General features: G+C 44.1%; 1 protein-coding gene across 1 annotated transcript in view; it reads right to left on the reverse strand.

The window, feature by feature from the left end:
- The window catches only part of RAB31 (RAB31, member RAS oncogene family), a 60689-nt gene extending 38171 nt beyond the window's left edge, over positions 1-22518 (reverse strand). Inside the window, exon 1 of the mRNA XM_002190127.7 lies at positions 22377-22518. Coding sequence (XP_002190163.2) covers positions 22377-22415 — 39 coding nt within the window. The 5' untranslated portion in view covers positions 22416-22518. The remainder of the gene's footprint in view (positions 1-22376) is intronic.
- Positions 22519-22814: the final 296 nt, after the last annotated feature.

Consider the following 22814-nt stretch of genomic DNA (forward strand, 5'->3'; position numbering starts at 1 on the left):
AGTATGTGTAAAATGAGATAAACCATTAAAAAATTCTTTATGACTCTAGGATTTTGAAAATACAAACAAAACAAGAACCCTAGACAGCACTTCACACAAGGAAATGGCACCCTAAGAATGAACACACTGAAGAAACTGCCTTCTGTCCTTCTAATTGCAAAGTAAGGAAAAAAAAAAAAACCAAAAAACAACAAAAAGAACATCTGGCTTGTAACCACCACAGATCTCGTGACTAACTTCCCATTTCAGCTTTAAAGGAAGGTTGAGACACCCTGGAGACAGGCACCAGAAAAATCTGCATTAAGAAGCAATGCAGAACTGACCACTACATAAATAGGGATCCCACACACAGCTCCTTCAGAAGGAAGTTTTCTCATCAGCTTGGACAAAGCCAGGATTTAATCAGATGGACAATTTTAATTTGTAAAACTATTTTAAAATTAAAAATGTCTGTCCCTTCAAAACATTCCTCACAATAAGAGTCACTGAGACATCAGCTACAGACAGGTCTCATTAAATCTGACAGGGTTTAACATGAGTTACTCTTACAGATCAAAAGAAGAATGAGCCCTAGCAACCTGGAGGGTATAAATACTAAGTGCTCAAAAAACCCCAGGCAAAGAAGATGTTATTTCAGTAATAATATGAGAAACATTTGGACCTGACAAGTCTTTATCCTTTCTCACATGCCAGAAACTGATCCCACAGCTCATGTGGCTTCCATCAAATCCAGCAGGACTTCCCTGCACCTCGCAGCAGGAATACATCTGCTCCTCAGAGCTCATTTGTGCCAAGCTCCTCAAAAGCTGAGCTGCCAGCCATCATCCTAACTTGAGCAAAGGCACGAGGCATTTGGTGGCTGATCCCTTCCTCTGAGGATTTCTGATCAAGAAAAAAAGAGCACAACCAATGCAGTCAGGGTTAATTTAGTGTAACCCCCAGGAAGCCTCCCATGGCAAAGCTTTTTTCATCAGGTATAGGGCTGGAATTACAAAGCTGCTCACACTGATGGAACGCAGGGTTTCAGCCAGAGAGCAGTACCAGAGCCCACCAGCAAGCTGTTCTGAAGCTTTCTCCAGACAGGTTAGCATCAAGAAGTACAATTAAGTGCATGCAGCAGAAACATCTGCGGTCCAATTTGTCTTTAATAATCCTCTCAGTGTACCATCCAGTGAGATAATAGCACCTTCTGTCTTCCTTCAGACAAAAAACAAAACAAATCAAAGAAACAAGCAAAAAAACTGAAACAAAACAAAACAGGCTTGATGAAACATACAGAACTGGGTGCACTGGTGTCTTCCAGGAGAGTGAGACAGCAAAAAGCTGTCTCACTCTCCTGGAAGAGGATCTGCCCAGAGAGGAAGCTGGCTGCTCCTCATTGTTAAGAGAAGCAACAATTCCTGGCTCCCTGTTACATATTCACAACACTGGACACTCTTGGCCGATTCATCCCTAACTGAAAAATAACAGAGGAGCCAGTTTATGCTCAAGATTTCCCAAGTTAAATTCCACTTTTTGTAACACTGATTTGATTCCTGCCAGTGCTAGTGCAGAAATGAAGGAGAGGTCCTTGTCTAGCTCTGAGCAGAGCTTTCTGTTGAAGCATTAAAGATGTACAGATGAAAACACTTGAATCGGTATGAAGTTACCCAAAAGGTGAGAACTGTGCTTTATTACCAATGCATTAGGTATTTTATATAACAAAAACAGGCACTGAAAACCTTTTCAACTGGCCAGGCAAACCTGAAGTAGAATAACAGCATTTAAACTTAAGGGGAAGAAAAATAATCAATGAGTAACAAAAAAAAACCCAAAAAAAACCAGAAAAACAAATGCAGAGAGACCATTCATTCCAGTAGCTCTGTAAAGTGCAGCTGGTTTTGACTTGGCAAATCAGCTTCTGCACATTTGAACAGCTCCTCTTTCCACTGTCAGAATTGGCCACGCTTTCATTTTTGATTTACAGTTGAATCACCCTGGCCCATTCCCATTACCCTCAGCAGGACTTTGATGGAATCTGAAAATTCACAGCGGTGTAATTGCATCCCAGAGCTGCTAAATGGTTTGCATTTCATTAGCTATCATCAAACAAATTGCAAGGCCTGAGCTGTAAAGTATCGCTGAACTTTAGCAGAAATGTAAGCTCAGCTCTGGTCAAGCCTGGTGTCCAGGAGGAATGTCACTCCAGGGGCACGGTCTGGCATGCAGCACTGAGACACCCAACCTGCATTTTGAATGCTTTCGGGGTTGCCAGCTCTTAACCCAAAGGCATGTGACACGGTAAGGCTGAGCACAGGATTATGGCTGTCTTCTAAATTCCAGTGGAGGTAAAAAAGCAACAAGCTGAAAAATAAATGAAAGCTTTGCAATTTGCAGCCTGCTTTAGTCCTCTGTGCCCGCCTTTAACATTTTAATCATTACTCTGCTGATCAAATGCAGGTAGCATTGCAATACTTTCCATGTCTTACTAATCCACTTACAGCTGCTCTGGAAGGCTGTGACAGGCAGCTTGAAGAGCATCTGAAACTGCCTTTGGATTTTTATCAACTGTATTAACATACAAGGAAGAGTTATGCACAACAGATTCCTGATCGTAGTTTCCAAGGACAGCATTTTAATCCAAGAATTACTCTAACCAATAAACTTTTTGCTATCCTAAAACACATCCTTTGCCCTTCCCTGTGTTTGGGTATCACTTTCAGCTGTCTGAAAACACTGTTGTGAGGAGCAATACCTCACAGGAGACCAAGGTTCAGACACCCCTGGGACTGAATTGAATCTGCCAAGTGTCAGGCTAGTCCCAGGGAAAATGAAGCCACGCACTGCAGAGTGGTGTCTAGGAAGAAGTGCAAAAAGCTTCCTGCCTTTATTCAGTTTTTCCATCTGCAAGATGTATCAAGTGGGCAAAGCTATCACTGCATAACTGCACAGATGAAAATACAAGAGCAGCTTTTAGACTCACACACTGGCTCTCAGCTGCTTCACCAACACAAAACTGCCTGAGGCTTCAGCCTGAACCAAAGGGATGCAGGTACAGGTGCTCTGAAGCCTCACTTCTGCAGTCAAAATATCGCAGGCATCTAATTCAGGACACTAATGATTTCAGTAAGTTCCAAATTAAAATTTTGTGGCCGTATACCACCAGTGATCTCCAAGGAATTTCCACAAAGATCTTGGAGATACTCATCTGCAAAGCAAATTTTTGAAAGGGAAGAACTAGGACCAGAGTTGGCTCCCAGAAGTGTCATTTTGCTGCCATGCACTTTCCTGAGTGAAGGGTACTTGCCAAATGAACAACACTCACACTGAATATTGGAACCCAGCTGCCCAGCACAAACACTTGGATCATACTGCAACCCTGTTTTGAGAGGGTGGATGGCCACCACTGACCTTCTCTGGTGGCTTTACCCTGGCTGGATTCTGCAGTGTCTCACTTCAGTAAGAACCACCACAGTTCTTCTGGTCTGCCTGTGTGAACTTTACACAGACATCCCTATTTGCATTTCCCTTTGTTGCATTCCCTTCTTTAAACTCATAATATATGGTAGTAAAGGTGTCTTTTAAGTCAGTTGGTACATTACTCCAACTAAGTTAGGATGACCTATGCCAGCTCCCACACAGTAAAAAACTACACATCATTTCTAATTGCTTTCAGGCCAACATTGCTGTTGCAGAGCACAACTTAGCTACAGAATCAGACTTTTTCCTCTGGAGCACGTTAGATTTATATTAATTCCCTCTACACACAAAAGTGCAGGACTTGTTCTACCCACAATCAGGTCAGTCCTGTTATATCAGAATGCAATCCTTCCTCCTAGTGATACAAGGACTACATTTGGCACAGTAACTCTTGGCTCTATTGTTCTCAGCTCACTAGTTGCCATATGAAAATAGTTATTTGAGTTTACCTTGCAACAGCATTATGGGGATGTAAAACAGTGATAGTTTTAAAGCATTCAGACAGTACAGTCACAAAGAGCTATTTAAGTTCTTTAAGAGATAGTCAAGCACTGAGTTGATTTGTTTGGTATTTATATGCATCTTCAATACCACCTGTATATTTCTACTGGCTCTTTTAAAACAGAAAAACATTTGCCAGTCACAGCTTAATGTATCTGGCCTCCTGTGGTGTGCTGATGCTGCCTGGAAACCAAGTGCCCACCAAAGTCATCCTATCTCTCCCTTCCCTAGCTGGGCAAGGGAGAAAATATATAACAAAAAAACTGTGGGTTGAAATAAGGACAGGGAGAGATCACTCACCAACTACTGCCATGGGCAAAATAGACTCAAAATGGGGAAATTAATTTAATTTATTGCCAATCAAATCAAAGTAGGATGATTAAAAATAAAAATTAAATCTTAAAACACTTCCCCCACACCCTTCCCTTTTTCCCGAGCTTAATGTTATTCCAATTTCTCTACCTGCGCCTCACCAGAGCATTGTCTCTGCCTCTCACTCCTCCTGAGGGGGAAGACTTCCTACATTTTTCTTCTGCTCACGTGTGAGTCCTTCCCATGGGGTGCAGTTCTTCCCAAACTGCTCCAGCACAGTCTCTTCCATGGGGTGCAATCCTTCAGGCACAGACAGCTCTAGTGTGAGTCCTCCACAAAGTCACAAGTTGGGCCAGCAAAATTATTCCAGTGTGGGCTTCTCATTTCATCGGTCCACAGGTCCTGGCAGAAGCCTCCTCCTGCATGGATTTTCCATGTGGTCAGTTTCCCTGAGGCGTCCAGCTTATCCAAAATCATCCCCTCCATGGGCTGCAGGAAGATCTCTGCTCCACCATGGACTTCCATGGGCTGAAGGGGCAGCACAGCTGTCTCGCCAAAGTCTGCATGTGGGCTCCAGGGGAATCTCTGCTCTGGAGCCTGGAGTACCTTGTCCCTCTCCTTCTCCACTGACCCTGGTGTCTGCAGGGTGGTTGCTCTCACATATTCTTCTGCACTCTGCTCTTGTACAGTGGTTTTTTTCCATTTCTTAGCCATGTTACCCCAGAGTCACTATCACCATCACTGACAGGCTCAGCCTTCGCCAGTGGTGGGTCCAGCTGGCATTGGCTCTGTAGGACACCAGGGTAGCTTCTGGCAGCTTCTCAAAGAAGCCACCCCTGCAGCCCCACACCCCCCGCCACTACCAAAGCCTTGCCACAGAAACCCAATACATCTCTGAATGGAAAACATCATCTGATCCCTTTTCTAGGTTTGCTTCCCTTCAGTCCACGTGCATTTGCAAAACATGTACAGTGACTGATAATCTGCTTCACATCAGTGCTGAGGGGTCTACAGCCCTGTCCACCTCTGTTCCTAACCAGTCCCCAAATCTAAATGCCTGCTGTATTACCAGTTTTGGCACCCTTACTTACCAGTGTGATTATTCAGCATGTGGTTTCCTTCCACACACATCCTGCACACATCTTCCTGTGGAATTAAACTCAGGCCTGCATAGCTGCTCCAGTACCTGCAACACCTGGAGCCAGAGAATGCAGTCCTACTGGTCCTGGTATCTGTAGGCTTCTTTGGAGTTAGCCAGTTTCTTTGTAGTCACAGCCTCCTTGCTCTCCACCAGATCCCAGCCCAGTAATCTTTCAGAGACAACAGAAACCTCTAATGCCCAAGTTTCAAATACACTTTCTTTAATATTTTGCTACATCCTTTTCTCTCTTATAGATAAAAAAGAGTATTTCCATCCCTTCCTCACTCACAGACTGCAATATTAATTATGATCTCTTCAACTATCTACTTTTATCAAAGACATACCCAAAGATCACAAGCAGCACCATACCATAAAGTACAAAATCAAGAAATGATGGCCAAAAGCACTTTGTCATCCTACCAAAGCAATGTGTCTGGCCAGAGATAAGAGAGGCTGAAGAGCAGCTAATTCTATATTGTAGCTAATGCTAGCGAAGATTCACTTTGCCAGAGACATTGATATATTCATGCATGCAATATTATATAAAACCAAAGTCTTTCTAGAGTGTTTCCAAGATAATTGGCATTATTCTGCTATCATTACTAGGGCTCCAATCCCAAGCTCTCATGCTGGGTTGATGACATGGAGAATCACAGCTGCAGCCTTAAGAATCACAGAATCATAGAAAGGGACCTTAAAGATCATCTACCTCTAACCCACCTACCATGGGCAAGGATGTTCTTCAATACACCAGGTTGCTCAGTGCTCTATTCAGTCTGGCCTTGAACACTTTCAGGGATGAGGCATCCACAGCCCTGGGCAACCTGTTCCAGTGCCTCATCACCCACACAGCAGAAAACTCCCTCCTAATATCTAATCCAAACCTACCGTATTTTTGTTTGAATCCATTCATCCTTGTCCTGCCATTTACACAATATAAAATGTCCCTCTCCATCTTTCTTGTATTCTCCCTTCAGGTACTGGAAGGCTGCAATTAGATCACCCTGAAGCCTTCTCTCCTCTTCTCTTGGATGAACAATTCCAGTTCTCTCAGCCTTTTGTTGTACTGGAGATGCTCCATCCCTCTAATCATCTTGGTGGCCCCCTCTGGACTGTCTCCAACATGTCCACGTCCTTCCTGTGCTGAGGACCCCAGGGCTGGATGCAGCACTGCAGGTGAGGTCTCACAAGAGCAGAGTAGAGGGGCAGAATCCCTTCCCTTGCCCTGCTGGCCATGCTGCCTTTGATGCAGCCCAGGATGTGTTTGATCTTCCTGGGCTGCAAGCTCACATTGACAGCTCATGCCCAGCCTCTCATCCAGCAGAATCCTCAGGTCCCTCTCAGCAGGGCTGCTCTCGATCTGTTCATGCCCCAGCCTGGAGTGAGTGGTACTGACTGCCCCAACAAAGTATTCCACCTGTCTGCTGCACATTTACTCTCCCAGGACTTACAAATTGTGCTGCTCTTCTGCATCCTGCCAACTCCTTTGTCTATGAAGCTGACACAGGAATATAAAGTGATCTTGATTTATGAGAAAGGGGGCTGTGGAGGGAAAGGGATAACAGCTATTCTTCAGGAATAAAATTAACATTACAGCCAACTTACTTCTGCTTCACAATTTTTAGAGCTCACCAACTCTGGTCAAAAAAAAAAAAAACCTAAACAAACAAAAATTAACCCAAAACCCAAATCCATATTTTAATCCCACTGTTTATACTTAATCGCTGCATCTTATGATACAAAGAGCAAGCTAACCACAGTGGTTTGCTACCATGAGCGTGGACAGCAAAGATAACAGCCTTTGACTGTTGCTAATATTATTTAGAAACTGCTTCCCCACATCAAATTTCCAGCTAATTCTCTGTGTCTTTTCTTACACCTTTCCTTCCCCTTTGCACATAAGTTATCAAATTCAGAACAGCAACTGAACTGCCAAGAGAAATCTGGGATTTTAAATTGAAATCAAAGAGCAGAATCTCAATCAATTTCTTATGCCCTTGTCAGCATGTGGTATGGGTGGCTGTAGAGAGAGAATTGCTTAGCCTGGTGAAAAGGAAGAAGGAACTTGGTCTTTATTTGCATTCCTTCAGCTCGAATTGTGGCTTTTGGGGGCACTGGCTATTAATTTAAGATGCTCAACTCCATTTTGACAGTTTTGAACTGTCTCTACAGTTTCAAGTAAGAGCATGATCTCTATAAAAACCAGCTGCAAATAAGGTGGTATCAATCTGGCTGGCTCATAAGATGAGAGGATGAAAGGAGAAAGAAGAGGAGCACCTTTGAAGGGTCACACACACACAAATCTCCTCTGGATGAGCAGCACATGCCAATGAATGAGCAAAAATCCCTCCCACTGGATTGCACGGGGGACCCAACAGTACAAAGCCTTAGGACATCCGTAATGAGACTTGCTTACGCTTCACACTACAGTGAAGCAGCTTTTGAGTACAACAGGGTGGTCACAAACTGTGCAGAAGCATTCCAGCCTTTGGGGGGACCTCACTGTCAAACAAGGCGCTGGCTGATTAAGTCACAGGAAACAACTTTGCGCCCATAAAACTGAACCCGGGGCAAGAAACAAAACGCCTGGCACTAGCTGAGCCAGCTGCCCACCAAAGCAAGCTCCATCACAAATGCAGAGACATCGAAGCCCCGTGGCGGGGCGGGCGGGCATTGCGCTGGGCAATAGCACCACCTGGTGACTCCCGGGGCTGCGGGATGGGGAACCGGGTCCGCTCGGCATCCTCGGAGTGCAGGGAAGGAGGAAGGGATGCTGACTCAAGTGCTCGAGTCAGCTGGGAGCTGACTGGGGAAGGAGGGAAAGAGGACAGCAGGGTGAACTTACAAGAACTAGAAAGGTGAGACGGACTGAGAGGGAAAGAAGAGTGCCTGAGCACCTTCCCTTGGAATCACAGGCATCTCCCACTGCTGGTACCACCTTGAGGAGCCCTGAGTGGCAATACCTGATCAGTGATCAGATCAGATAGTGTGAATGTGGCAAAGGCAGCTTCAAAGGAATGCCCCTATCCCACAATTAATTTATTGTATTAATGAACAAAGAAAGGAAAAACCCCACAAAACCCCCACCCAAACCTGCACAGTATCAACAGCGTTGTATGCTTCAGAGGGGAAATTTTTGGGTTAACTTTTAGGAGACTGTAGCTGTGGGACTTCATGGAGTCGCTATCTTCAAACAAGAATCATACCTCTAATTGCCTTTTACTCACCACTGGATCACAGGATCCTCCTGACCATGGTATAAACAGACCAGAAGATAAACCCACTAAACTCACCCTGACAGGAGCCATGTAAGTGAGAAGTATGTTACTGAATCATAGAATTACAGAACAGTTTGGGATGAAAGGGACCTTCAAGATCATCAGTTTCCATCCCCCTTGCCATGGACAGGGACACTAGATCAAGCTGCTCAAAGTCCCATCCAGCCTGGTCCTGAACACTTTCAGGGATGGGGCATTCACAGCTTCCCTCAGAGACCTCAAAGCACAGCATGCTCTCCTACCACCCCAGCTCACCCTAATGACATCTCCCTGCTGCCAGCTTGCTGATTTCCCATCTGAGCTCCTCCACAGACACTTAAGTACAACCTCTCCAATGCTCGCCATTTCATTTTTCAGGTGAGGATGAAAAATGGGCCCTAGTTTACCACTGGTCACACTCCCTACACCAATGAAATATAAACTAAAAGCCAACTTCACAGATCACTCCAGCAAATCAAACCTCAAACAGAGAGAAGCTAAATAAAGCTAAAATAAATCAATACTGCAAGTACTGCTTCAACGCCTATGCAATTTTATTGATAGTAATACCTGAATTTTGACAATTCCAATGGTCAGAATTAATTTTCTAGACAAATTTGGGAGACTTTAACCACCTGCATGCTGCCATCCCTTTCTTACCTGCTCGATCTCAAAACACATGCAATCACAAAAATTCACTTGATGTACCTGCAGAGAAATTCCTATTTAAAGATACAGTAAAAAATGTGTGAATAGCATCTACTTAGAAATCCTCATAATTGTCCCTGAAGTTGAAAAATTAGGTAAGAGAAGTAACATACAAGTCACTGTACCTCACATTGTCAGTGATAATAAGTATTGATTGCAGGGGTTTTATCTCTATTGGCCATATGCACACACACCAGCATAACAATTTGGTTAAATATCCTTCATCACCATTGTGCAATGCAGCGATCAGAGAAACTAAATTTAGTTTACAGACTACATGCATAAATAACCTGAGGTTTTCACAGTTAAGTAAACACATTAAGCAACAGCATCCTGACAAATGTTGTTTTCAAGTACAATTTCCCAGCAAAAAATAGGATAAAAAATTCTGTGTAGTTCTTTCCAAACAAAATTCTTTTCCTAAGTGAACCTTCCCCACATATATTGTAACAACTACAACTTTCAAAATACTGGTATGATGAGGAGATAATATTTGACTTGAATTGCTGTTTGATACAAGTTGCTGTTCATACTCCAACACCCCACCTCTTTTTTCACTGTCAAATTCTATCATTAGGGGTCATGACTTAGAAATACAGGCTTGTTAATGCCACCTAGTAAATATGAAAACAAAATCATTTATGTTCCTGTCCCACCATAGAAGATATTAAAAATCTTCCAACCGGTCTGAAATTGATAATCCAATCCAAACACTAAAATTTCACATTGCAGATTGTCAACAAGCACCAACAGTAATTTTCTTTTATTAAATGAAGGCAGTGGCTCTTATACAAGCAAAAATATGCCCATCAACCACAGCATTTGACAAAATGGCCCTTGTGTTCAGCTTGCTATTTCACTAGTATAAAAATTGTCAAGCAATTGCCTGGAAAAACTGTAAAAGGGCTCAATTACCTTCAGATTTGTCCAACCAAGCTCAAGAAGCCCTATAAGATTCAATGTTCAGACATATTCCTCCCAATTTGTAACTGTCCCACCTGCAACATGTTATTGCATTTCATACCAGAGAAGAAGAAAAACAGCCACATAAATTATGAATTCTAGTTGAAAACACTAGTTGAAAACTTCAGTCCTAGAGACAAGAAAGTCCAATCCCTTCTCCCTTGCAGCAACAGGCAACAGAGAGGAAGAAGGCAGTTTCAGGGAGCAGCTATAAAAATGCACATTTCCTCTAACAAACAGGAACCAGCCTCATGGCCAAGGATCTTCGCTCCAAATTAGCAGAGCCCTGGTACAGAGTATGTCACCTGCCAACAACCAGAAGCAAATAACTCTTCCACTGGTCTCTACTGGCCAAAGGCAGCCAGACACCATCAGCCTTGAGCGGGTCAGGAAACACCACAAGGGTGGGACAGGAACTAAGGATTTCATACCTGGATTTATTGCCAGAAACTCTGCCTCTGCTTATCAACAGAGCTGATAAAACAACCTGCAAAATCAGCAGCCTCTGGTGACCATCTAAGGTGTGAGCTGGTCTCCTTTATCAGCAGCCTAAAGGCTGCCCAGCTGCTATTGGTACCCTTTTTATGCAAGCTGCTTTTACAATTTGCCAGTCTTTGGAAAGCTGCCTCCATCAACCTTCCAGACACAATAAAACAAGTTTCTTCTCCAGGGAGTATCAGGGGAAGGGGACAAGTTGAGAGTTTCAGAAATTTGCCATTATTTGTTATTTACAATTAGCTGTAAATTACATGTAGATACTATGCATCCATGTGGACATTAGGCGGCAACATGAAGGAGAAGCCTAAAATCTTTGAAACTGGAGGTTTTCATTTCCTGAATTGATATGCAGGATGGGAAATGGACAATCAAAAGTTTACTTAAATCTGTGCTAAGAAATATTTCACCCAACTGTTAGCTTTAATTAACCTCAATTAGTAGCGATTTCATATTCATTCCACCTGTTGTCTGGATGTAAAGTTTTCCCTAAGACAGCAAACATCACCAATTATTTTAAACAGCATCATATAAAGACCCACCTGGTGCTTTCCCCTCTATCACTCATGCAAGTAAACAGAAGAGAAAACAGCAAGCATGGTATAATAAAACCCAGGGCTGAGTTTTTTATCTGTGGATTTACTGTGTGCTGCTGTGAAGTTCCTAAACCGAAAGCTATCTGCACGCAAGGCTGTAGCCCTTAAGCGGTTGACATCTTGAATGTGTTCACCTCCTGTTGATTTCATCAGGAATGAAATGCAGCAACTTCTAAAAGCTGGTAACACTAGTGCCATGAAATTCAACTTTTTAGGGAGAAGCCCTCAAGGAAAACCAGGTTTTGTTGCTCTTACTGTTAAGGCACCCTCTTCTCTCCATCACAAAAATAACTAGGAAACCAGTATCTAACTTACAACTGACTTGCAGAAGGAAGTTTTTATTCACCTGGCCATTTTTTCTCATCTTCACTCAAAATCTGAGAACCAGAAATGGTCAAAAGTATATAGACTTTGCAAATCTCAACTGAAAACACTGGGAACATTTGAAATGGAATGCTAAACCATGGAGTTTGGTACATTTAAAGACATCTCCTCAAAGAACAAAGAGGTAGAAGGAGTGCATTTCATCTTTCCCTCCAAAGTAGGAAAAGCCACACGGAAGGTAATGAGGAGTCACCCTCAAGACAGACTCTGGATACTGAACACTTCCAATGCCACAGCCTGAGTGTTTGGGACTACGTGGAACTAACTCTGAAGTTCCCACAGATCCCAGAGACGGCAGAACAACAGGCACGGGGATTGAGGAAGACACATTAACCGGCCAGTGAGATCCTACCAAAGCTTCCCTGTGTCACATCTACGACAGTGTTTCTGACTAGTTGACAGATGCAGCTGAATTTAAAGCAATGCAAGCAACAATTCTGCAGGCTCCACTGGCCAAAAGTGTTTTGAAACACAAATGAAAAAAGCACTAAGATAAAGTCAGGGTTTTAAAACAATTTAAAAGGAAACTGAAGGCTGAAACCAAGGGAGAGGTTGGCGGGGCTTTTTCAACCCATGTTATTATTTCTACTACCTTTTGCTGGTTGGCTCTGTCTAGCTTTCTGTTTTATTATACTCAGCTTTTCTTTCCCTTGCTCCTGACTTTACTTCTCTGTGTTCCTCATTCCTTCTCACCAGTCCCCTTAGAATGCTCCCACATATTCTGCCTTGGTCTCACAGTTTCAGTCCTCCACCTCCTCCTATGTTATTCTCTGTTCCTCCAAATCTCATCTATGCCAACATCTACACCCCTTTTTCTACTGATCTGCACATCCTTGCAAGTGTTCAAGGCTCTGAGCAATGTTGTCTACAGGAATGTATCCCTGCCCATGGCAGGGGAGCTGAAATGAGACGATCCTTAAGGTCCCTTCCAACCTAAATCATTCTTTGGTCATAAACTATTCCAGAAGAACGTTTTAGGCTGCAGGGCTACCACTCTCCTTCAGACAATCTCTTTAAATTTGGATTTATGGTGTCAAAGGTTCACTTTCTCTCTGCCTTTTTCCACATCAGCCTAAGGGAGAAGACAAACCAAACCTGGCCACAAGTTAGGTAGACCTCAGCTATTCTATCTGGCTTTAATGTCAAATGACAGGAAACACTCACAAGCATTGTAATCTCAAATACTTAATTTACCTAAACATTTTATCTTATTCTGCACACAGTAGCACATTCAGCTGTGCATTAAAGCATATGCTGAGCTTTAAGCGTGGGATTCAATTAGCCCATGCAGCAAAGGCTGAAGGATGCACCCTGATACTCTGCTGAAGAGGGATTACCCAAATGCTCAGAATCAAGCATAGTCTTAAGGATGCTACTCGGATTAGGGTTTCAGTAACATAGTCTCAAATCAAATTTATGGTATCTGGTTTTATCCGAATGCCATTTTTGACACATAAAACATGCTCCAACTGTCTAATGCCCTGGCATGCATTAATTCTTTTCAAGCACACTCGCAGGAAAAAAAAAAAAAAATATCCAAGGCAGAAAAAATAAACACCAAAGGACAGAACAATCAATTCTGAAGATTCTTCACATAAACTACACTCTGCTGCTGGAGTCATAACACTAGAAGACAAGGTTTAATTCCCTCACTGACATTTAACCAAACCAAGACAAAAACTAACTTCAACTTTCCTTAGATTTTCCACAAGAGCAATAACATTCAAAAAAGCAAACTGCTGGCATATGGGATAATGTAGTACAAAACCCCAAGTTTGTAGCACATTCACAAAATTAATATCCTAAAAGGAAGCTTGCCTACACAGTATTGGAAAGGCTGAAGTCAGCATTGACTATGCACCCTGAATAACTTCTGGCCTAAAAGTACTTGGAGGCTTCCTGTTCCTATCAGCTTTAAGAAGGTGTATTTCAAGTGTTGATATTATGATTCTTAAAATAGGCACTTAAATACTTATATTTAGTATGCAAAGGAAAAGAAAAAAAAAGATAGATAATGTGCTTCCTATTCAAGAAAGAACATACTCCCTTTCTCATTTCCTAAATCCCTCCAGGAATTAATCAGCAGTGAGATTCATCCACCAAGGTGGAAGTGCACCCTTAGAGGCTTATAGTGGTGTGTATCTGTCAATAAGAAGTTCATTTTTTGTGGTTTGAGGTTTTTTGTTTTTTTTTTTTTTATTAACAGGGACTGCCTAAAGCAAACAAAATTATTATTTGCTTCCACAGATAGTAGAAGATGCTCAAAATGAAAATTGTGACTGTACGTTTATCAACACCTCAAATATTACATTTGTAAAATGCTTCTAAATCCTAAACTATTGACCACAGTGATAACATATTTTTACCCCCTTAAATTAAGTAGCTAAATATTGAAGTCTCAAGAGTCAAGCTGAGCCTTGATGTGATACCACACCATATTCAAGGAAATGATCTTTTCAATCAGTTTTTGGCAAGTCTGGTGATTCCCAGTACAGCTTCTCTCTGTTGGCACACACCAGATGTTGACCTAAGGATTCTTTCTTGCCACTGAATTCCCTCGCAGAAAGAAATAGGTAGAGCTGGAGAATTGACACAATAGCAGTACTGGAGTTACTGATTACTAGCATAAGATAGAGAAGGTTAAAGCTCTTCCAGTTGTACCCCACAGATCATCATTGAGCATGGAAAGAGATGCAAGTGACTTCAAACACATTCTGTTGCCCAGAAGCACAGCTTTCCTGATGAACCATGAGATCCTACCAACACTTAAGTTTTGTTTGCTTCAGAATTAAATGGGCCCCAAATTTTAATTTTTTTTTTCAGAATTAAAACCACTTTAGGAATTTCTCGTAACTCATTTTTGCTGTGACAGGCTTTAAAGGGAAGGAGAATCTGCTTCAGAGAGCCCCTAATTGTAGGTGAATTCCTGTAAGAGCCTGATATTTATAATTTACAGCTTTTTATAGTCCCCTGCAGGGACTATAGTCCCCTGAGAGGTCCAACCAGGACACCCAATGACGTCTGCAGCATCCTGTCACTCTGCTGACAAAGGAGGAAACAATAACTCAGGGACAGAGAGTATTTAGTGGCTGGATTTCATGCACATGCACTTCCACATGTTGCCCAAATAAGAACATACTCTGGCCAAAACAAAAAGTGAAAAATCTTAACTTCTCTACCCTCGCCTGCAAAAAATATAAAACCCATGCACTAACCAGAATTTCTGTTTAAAAATATCCCGGTGAAAATAAAAAGCGTTTGTTCCACTGCCCGTTGTTCAGTTTTCAGCACAGCCCTGCAAGGCCAGAGACTGTAAATCAACCACTGGCATGTGCTTACACAAGGCTGTGCTCCCAGCTGGCCTCCCATCCACCTCTGCTGGCGGCTTTCTAAAGCTTGGATTTGTCTTTTGGCAGTGGTGCTCCAAACGGCGAGCATTCACAGAAAGGGCGTATAAGATGTTTCAGAAGAAAACTGAAATGTGTCCCTTTCCCGGCATCTTACAAACTGAGATGGAATTTTAAAAATTTCCTTTCACCTTGACATCACTACCCAGCCTCTACAAGGTATGTAGTGAGAAGAAAAACAACTCTGTAAGAATAAAAACATCTTTTATTTTGGTTTACTTTGGTAGCACATGTCCCACGGCAGCTCCATACACCGTCTGCAGAGTTATATTCAGATGAGCTGCCCTTAGCCTACAGTCAGGAGGTAGTGGGGGACATGACAAGGAGAAAAGCACTGAAGGCATGGGATGATCCCACTCATTGGCATGATGATCTAAGCCATAGGTGTGATTAGCACTGAATGGAGTTAAGACTTGTAGGTATCTCGTGAGTAGACCAATTCCACCCAGCTTCCAACCTCCTTTCCCAGCCCTCTTGGAAGGCACCTCTAACCATGTGTTGGGTACTTGGCTGGCCCCAGAAACACTTTGAGAAAAATATGAGCACAGGAAGTTCCAAACCTCCTCATGGAAACCACAGCTCCAAAACCAGCCCCCACATCAGTGGAGGCTGGTGAGCCACTTAAGCTGAGAAGAAACTGCTTGCCCTGCACTCAATTTTCTGAGGCAGCACCCGACTGTGGGGAAGGTGAGGTCAACAGCAGCGGCTCAAGTGGAAGGTGACCCTGCCCATGGCAGCAGGGTCAGAACCAGATGGTCTTTAATGTCCCTTCCAACTCAAACCATTCTTTAACAGTGCAAACCTGCTAAAGCCAGCTGTGTTCACTTCAGTATGCCCCTCTGCCTTCCCCTCAAAACCATAGGGCAGGAAATGAGAAAAAAAAATGTGCCTGTATTGATCTTATCTGAACAGAGATGTGGCCAGGAAATCCATGACTAACAGCGGTCCTGGGATGGTCTAGCAGCCCTGAAGACTGGGCAAATGGCATTTGCAAGAAGGAGCAGCAGGGAGGCAAAAGAGCAAGAGCAGCTGAGTTATGGCTCCAGCCTCCCTGTAAATGCTTCTCTCAACAAGCAATTCCCTTGAGAAATTTTAGACAGAACAGGTCAAGAATAAATCTCTCCAGCCTGTATGTGCACTTGCAGTCTGCAGCACCTACACTGCACCCAGCTCAGACACAACTCAACACAAGCAAAATGCACTGGCACTGTAATTTATAAACACCACCACAGGCAAAAGCCCGGCAGACTCAAGGCCTTTGCCCATGGGCAGCTCAACTGCACTGCAACACAGCCTATCAATAAACCAAATTATCACCTTAGAAACAAGTCCTATCATCAACCAGAGTTTCAGAAAACATACTTAAAATGCAAATTAAAAACAGCCTTTTAGTATGGCTTAAGCCAGTTAGAAGGAACCACCTGATGAAAATGAGAGGGTTTTTTCTTTTCCCTGTGTATTGTTTGCGTGCAAAGTTTCTGCCTCCTTCAAATAGTCTGTCTTGGCAGTACTTCACTGAGTAGGGCTAAAACTGCACTCAATTATATGAAAAAAAAATGAATTTATCACCATTCAACTTCCTTATTTTAGCAGAAAGAAAAAATGTGGGTTTTTTTTTTTCCCAGAACTACTGTAAACCAAGAAGTTTCCCGATTATTTTTTGGCCAGAAATCAAAAAGAGCAAGGGGCTGGGGAAATCTAAGTATAAAGAGAATTTGAGAGACCTGGGTGATAGTCACTACATGGACTCATTCAATAGGCAAGTTACAAGCACGGGATGGGAGCTCAGAGCTGGTTATCAGTTGATGGGAGCCCATGAAGTGCAGCAACAAGCACCAGCCACAGGGTATTACTCCTTTGCTACCCAGCAGATGATCAGTAACAAGCTTCCCCTTTGAGTCTTTGCTGCTACTGAAATTAAAATCTGCTTCAAATTCCTCTTTCTGTTTCTTCAGAAATCCAGTTTGGGCTGCTGGAAACGAAAGCAGAGTATGGCTTCCACAATCACCTTTTCCTAGAAAGATGTTCCAGTCTACTCTTCTAAGCAATTCCACACAATATCCTTGGAAGAAATTAATAAAGAAAAAAAGTCTTGTAGATACATCAGGAAAAAAACAGGGACAAGATCAACAAGAAATCCTGAATTCCAAATTATGATAAATTCTTTACCTACATATTTAATGTATATATTGCAAAAAAAATGATTTTAGCCATTTAAATATCTTATAAAATAATATGAAAAGGCTGCTTTAGGCTTCTGAATACACTTTATTGATACAAGAGAACAGGCCTTTCTGGCTTGGCGCACAACTGGATTTTTATGCAATTTTGACAAACACGATAAAAACAAAATCACCCATACCAGTCTCCTTCAGTATCTTGTACCCTTATTTTGATTGGCAATGCAAAGCAATGGAATATGGAAGTGCTGTGTGCTCACATTAAGTGTGTTTTTCAGAGTATTCTTCACCAAAGAAGAATATCAAGAAAAAATATTTCCCAAGAAAATGAGGTATATGCAGTTTAGCTAACCATGTGTCTGTCTTTCAGCTCTCCAGGGACTTAAAATTACTATTCAGTTTTACCTGTAATTTGATGTTTCACTACAATGCAAAAACATAACTGGCTAGGAAAGAGATACAGATCAGAGGGCTCCTTTGATGGAAAGGCTGAAATGATGGACACTTCAAACCAGTGACTTCACAAGACAGACAGCCATGTGCTCATAACTCAAAATTTCTCCCATGATAGAGCTACTTGTTTACATAATAAAATATGAATGAATGAGTAGGTAATGATGAACCATTAACACGGGGGGAAAAGTGCTTGTCAGTCTCTGTTCTTCTCTCAGACAAGATGCTTTTGTGGACAAAATTATAGAAGGCACAAATTTATTTCATCAGTACATTTTTCCTCTTTTCATGACCCCCTTTTTTCTACTCTCTGTTTTAGGCTACAACACTGCAGCCTGCAGCTGTTGATGCACCCATGGCTTCTGCACTGTGCAGTGTTACTGTTTTGAGCAAGATGCTCACCTTACCATGGAGGCCACCTTGCACATACCTGGTGAGAAGAAAGCTCCTTAACTGGTCCAGTCCAGCCAGGGGTGCTGTTCTGTTTTTAACAGCAGCTTTCCTATTTGCACTGGGACATGTAGGCCAAAAAAGCATTGACTATGACTAATGTTTAAGCACAAATGAAAAGATTCCCAGTGATCCGTGTTCAGTATCATAGTGAAATTTCCACAGAGGAAATGTCACTCCTTTTACAAATGCAGGCTCACCAGCTTCAGACAGCATTTTCATGTTAGCAGAACACAGGCCAGCAAGTGACTTCTTATGAGCAAGAAAACAGAGGCACAAACAGAAGAATGAAGAAACAAAAGTGTCATAGGGAAGATGTGGGCACTATGTTCAGGAAAAGCTTCCTACAGTAAAAGCACTTAAGTCCTGGGACATAACGCCAGGGAGAAGATCATGAGTTTTTAAAGACAGAGGAAACATATGTCAGGAATAAGAAGGACTTTAGGGACAAGGGATGATCTCTGAGTCTCTTCCAATCCTACCTCCTTTGGTCCTGTGATGCACAGTCACAATACAAAAATGTAATAAACAAAAACAGAAGGAAAAAGTAATGGAGGTCACTTTAGATGGTAGTCAGCAAACCACCTCCCAAAGACTGTAGAGTTGTCAAAGCTTCCTCAGGAAGTGACAAAGACTAGAAACTTTGCCTTAGTCGTAAACCTGGCAATCTCTTCTGTGGTTGCCACACACAATTACGTCAGGATTTAGAAGGGAGTTGTAAATCACTCCTCCAGCCCACATAAAGAAAATGTTGGGAGCTAAGGCACAGGGCACTCAGCAGCCACAGACAGATTAGGAAAGCTGGCAGCTGCACTGAAGCACGGCTCAGGAACACAGCAGCTCCCCTACACTTCTTTCTCCTTCAGCCACTCAACAAGGTGCTCACATGGAAACACCACGCAAATCAAATGAGAGCTACTCTTCATTTCACCACACACACACTGAGCTGCAGCTAAAACTTGCTCAGACCCAGAAGCATGTGGCATCTAACACAGGGACAACTGCTGGGAACAAACAAACTGGACTGAGAGTCCAGGAAGAGTCAAGGGTAACAAGACAGGAGTCGGAGCAGCGCTCAAGCATTTGCACTCAGGAAGATGAACACCTTCCACATGCAGATACCTCACTGCCCAGCAGCAATAATTTACTGGAGGAAGTAGTTTAGGAGCAGGCTTGAGGACACTTGCATGGCAACATACTAAAGAGATCTGTTCAACTGCACCTCTGTAGCTCCTACACCTGCGGCTGTGAGGCACTGGACAATTAGGCAGGCATCCTGCTCCTGCTAGCCCACTGGCAAGCTGGAACCACCCCTTCTCAGAGAGCTCTGCAATCAACAAAGCCTTCCTTCCAAAGTGACTCACTCCTTCCCCCTCCTGCTGCCCCAGATTTCCCCTTTGCCTTTCTCTCACTCGTGTCTCCTTCAATAGCAACAAATCCCATAACCATCAGCTTGTAGCGCACTACTCCTGGCAGCTCCAAATCGCTCCCATGACACCCACAGAGAGTTTTAAAAACCCCAAGATACTCTGGAGGAGGAAGAAATGAAATTCAGACACCCAAATCCCGTTTTGTTAGGTTAATGCTAAAAAGTAGACGCTCCCTCCTGGCAATGTGGGGTTACATCCAGGAGCCAATAACTACTCCCCCTCTCCAGTGCAATGGCTCCAGGCTGCTCACTGGCCCTGGAGTACTGCACTGGCCTGTAGGGCTGGCAATGTGGACCACAGCTCTGGTTTCTCTATTTCTCTTCATCATCTTCCCATCTAGACCCTCTATAGCCAAATGGGGCTTCAGAGCTCATGGAGGAACCGGTTTTGCAAACGTTGCACCAGCTGCAATTTTTTCCCACTGGGAAATTCTGAATAGGCAGAAACAGCCCAAGCCCAGGCCCTCTGCACAGCTTGAAGCCAGAAACTGCCAGTGATCCTCCTGTCTGATTCAGAGGTGCAGCCTAGGGCTGTGTTCAGAAGTGGGGAGGGATATGAGTTTACAAACCAATTTAATCCAGATTTCTAACAAGGATAAGAACTTGTCTTGGGACTAGGACATGCCAGACTTAACTGATTATCAAGGGATCTATGACATACAATGCAGATTAACCAGGTCCAGGATCTACTGAAAAATACAACTGTCAAGATTTCTTTTGGTAGATCTGAGAATGTATTTTTGAGTTGCCATCTAGCTTTCAAGCAGATCAGAAGACTAATCCCTCCATTAGTTCACACAGACAAGTATGGAGTTTCCCTGCCCTAGAAATGTCTAAACTTGTTGAGAGGATTCATCTGAAGGATTCCTCTCTTTTGGGAAAACAGCATCAATCCCCACAGTAAATGAGATGTCTGCGATCAGAAGTAGAAGGTTTTCTAGGACTATGACCTCTTAAAACAGAAGGAACATCTCACTCATTACTAAGTGACTATAACTACAGACACATCTCCCTAAGTGCTACCACTGCCACCCCATCATTTTAATGAATCTGCAGAGTAATTGCAAACTCCTAGTAACACAGAGCTGCATTATAGATTTCTTTCCCTGTCTTAAAAAAAACCCAAAAAACAAAACAAAACAGAAATAATTGCCTTACAAAACCTCCAGTAAGTTTTAATGTTACAAAACATCAATAAATTATGGACATTAGGAATCTCATACCACAAGACACTTCATCTCTATAAAATTACAACATTTTCTGCTGGAGAAGAAAACAAGACATCCACGTATTCTACCACAGACTTCTCATGTTTGTACAAACCACATTTATTTTTGTCACTATGCCATTTTAAAAGTCGAAGGCAGGAATTCTAACCAAGAAAGGTGGAATGGTCACTGCCAAATTCTTTGGGTTAAACTCTCCAGTGCCCTGGCACAGCATCCTGGCAAGAACTACTCCAAGGCAAGGTACCCAGTCTTGCTGGGCTAAGTGTCAACACAAATCAGAGAGAACTGGAGCATCTACTTGTGTTTGGTTTATAAACCTTCAACTCACTTGGATGGCATGAAAGCAAATTCACTCTAAAATGCCTTCATTCATGCAGCTTCTCTGAGTGTTTATGGAGACATGTGGGCCTAAAAGCAGCCGAACTTGCACCGGGTAATTTGAGATGTTTGACTTTTAAAAAGAAAGTTGTGTACTGGAGGAATGATGCTCTGCTGGTTACTGTCAGAAGAGGCTGTTCTGCTCTGCAGCAGTGTTTGTGCCAACTTAGTGGGCACATTTTGCCGGGAAGCTCCCTCGGTGCCGGGCAGAGAAGGGCAGGCGCAGCCAAAGTGCAGAGCTAAGCACATTGTTGCTCCAGATGTGAAACGCACGCGCGAGTTCGCCAAAAAAGCGGAAAAAAAAAAAAAAAAAAAGGAATGGCAAAAAGGACGTTCCTGTAAGGAATCGAGTCAAAGAAGCGCTGCTGAATAAAGCCAGGCAAGGAACTAAACAAAGCACCGAGCAGCACATCGGTGAGACGGGACTGAGCACCGGGAGAAGGAGCCATCCGACATCCGACACGGCGTCCCGGGGCGGGCAGCGCCGCTGCTTGTCTCGGGGCAGCTCCCCACCGCTGGAACGGGGCTCGCCGTGGCCACCACCGCCTGTGACGAGCCCCCAGGGTGGGCAGCAAAGCCCCTTCCCCCCACAGGCACCTTCGGGGTGCTGGCACCAAAGGGAGACTCCGCGGGGCCACCGCCCTCGGGGGGATGGCTCTGCGCCGGCAACCCCCCGCCTGGGGAGCGCTGGGGGAGACCCCCAAAAGAGAGCCACTCACCGCCTCCCCCAGCCCGCTACGCCCGTCTCACTTTTAAAAAGTTGAGAAACAAGACAAAAGCAACAAGCCCCAAAGCCTCCCCCCGCCCGACGGAGGCCGGTGAGCGGCTGCCAAGTTTCGGCGTGGAGGAATTTTCTGCGGCCGAGCCCCCCGCCCCGCCCGGGACCGCCAGACGCGGCGTCCCCCGGGAAGCGGGACAGCGAGGCTGGAAGTGTTCCCCGGCTTAGTGAGCACCCCAGCTTCACAGCCCCCACCTGCGAGGCGGGAGAGGAAGGAAAGGAAGGGGGAAGCGACCCCCCGGTCGCCCTTACTCACGCCAAGCAGACACACTTTCAGCTCGCGTATCGCCATCATCTGCCCGGGGCCCGGCCGCTCCGCATCCCCGGCGCGCCGCCGCTCCGCACTGCCCCGCCGAGGCGGCCCAGCCCCGCCGGGGCCGCCCCCGCCGCCGGTCACATGCGCCGGCCCCGCCCCGCTGCTGCCCCCCGCTCCCGGCGCCGCCAGACCCGGCCGGGAGCGGGCGCGGGGCTGGGCCCCGGGGCGGGCTGGTGAGCGGGGCAGCACAGAATCGTTAGAGATGGAAGGCAGCTCTGGAGAGCATCTGGTCCAACCCTCCTGCCAAGGCAGGGTCACCTGGAGCAGGTGAAGCAGGAGCACATCCAGGTGGGGTTTGAATGCCTCCAGAGAGGGAGACTCCATGACCTCCCTGGACAGCTTGTTCCACTGCCCTGCCACCCTCAGTGTGAAGTTCTT

Source organism: Taeniopygia guttata, chromosome 2 (genome assembly GCF_048771995.1).
Source record: "Taeniopygia guttata chromosome 2, bTaeGut7.mat, whole genome shotgun sequence".
Taxonomy (NCBI): Eukaryota; Metazoa; Chordata; class Aves; order Passeriformes; family Estrildidae; genus Taeniopygia; species Taeniopygia guttata.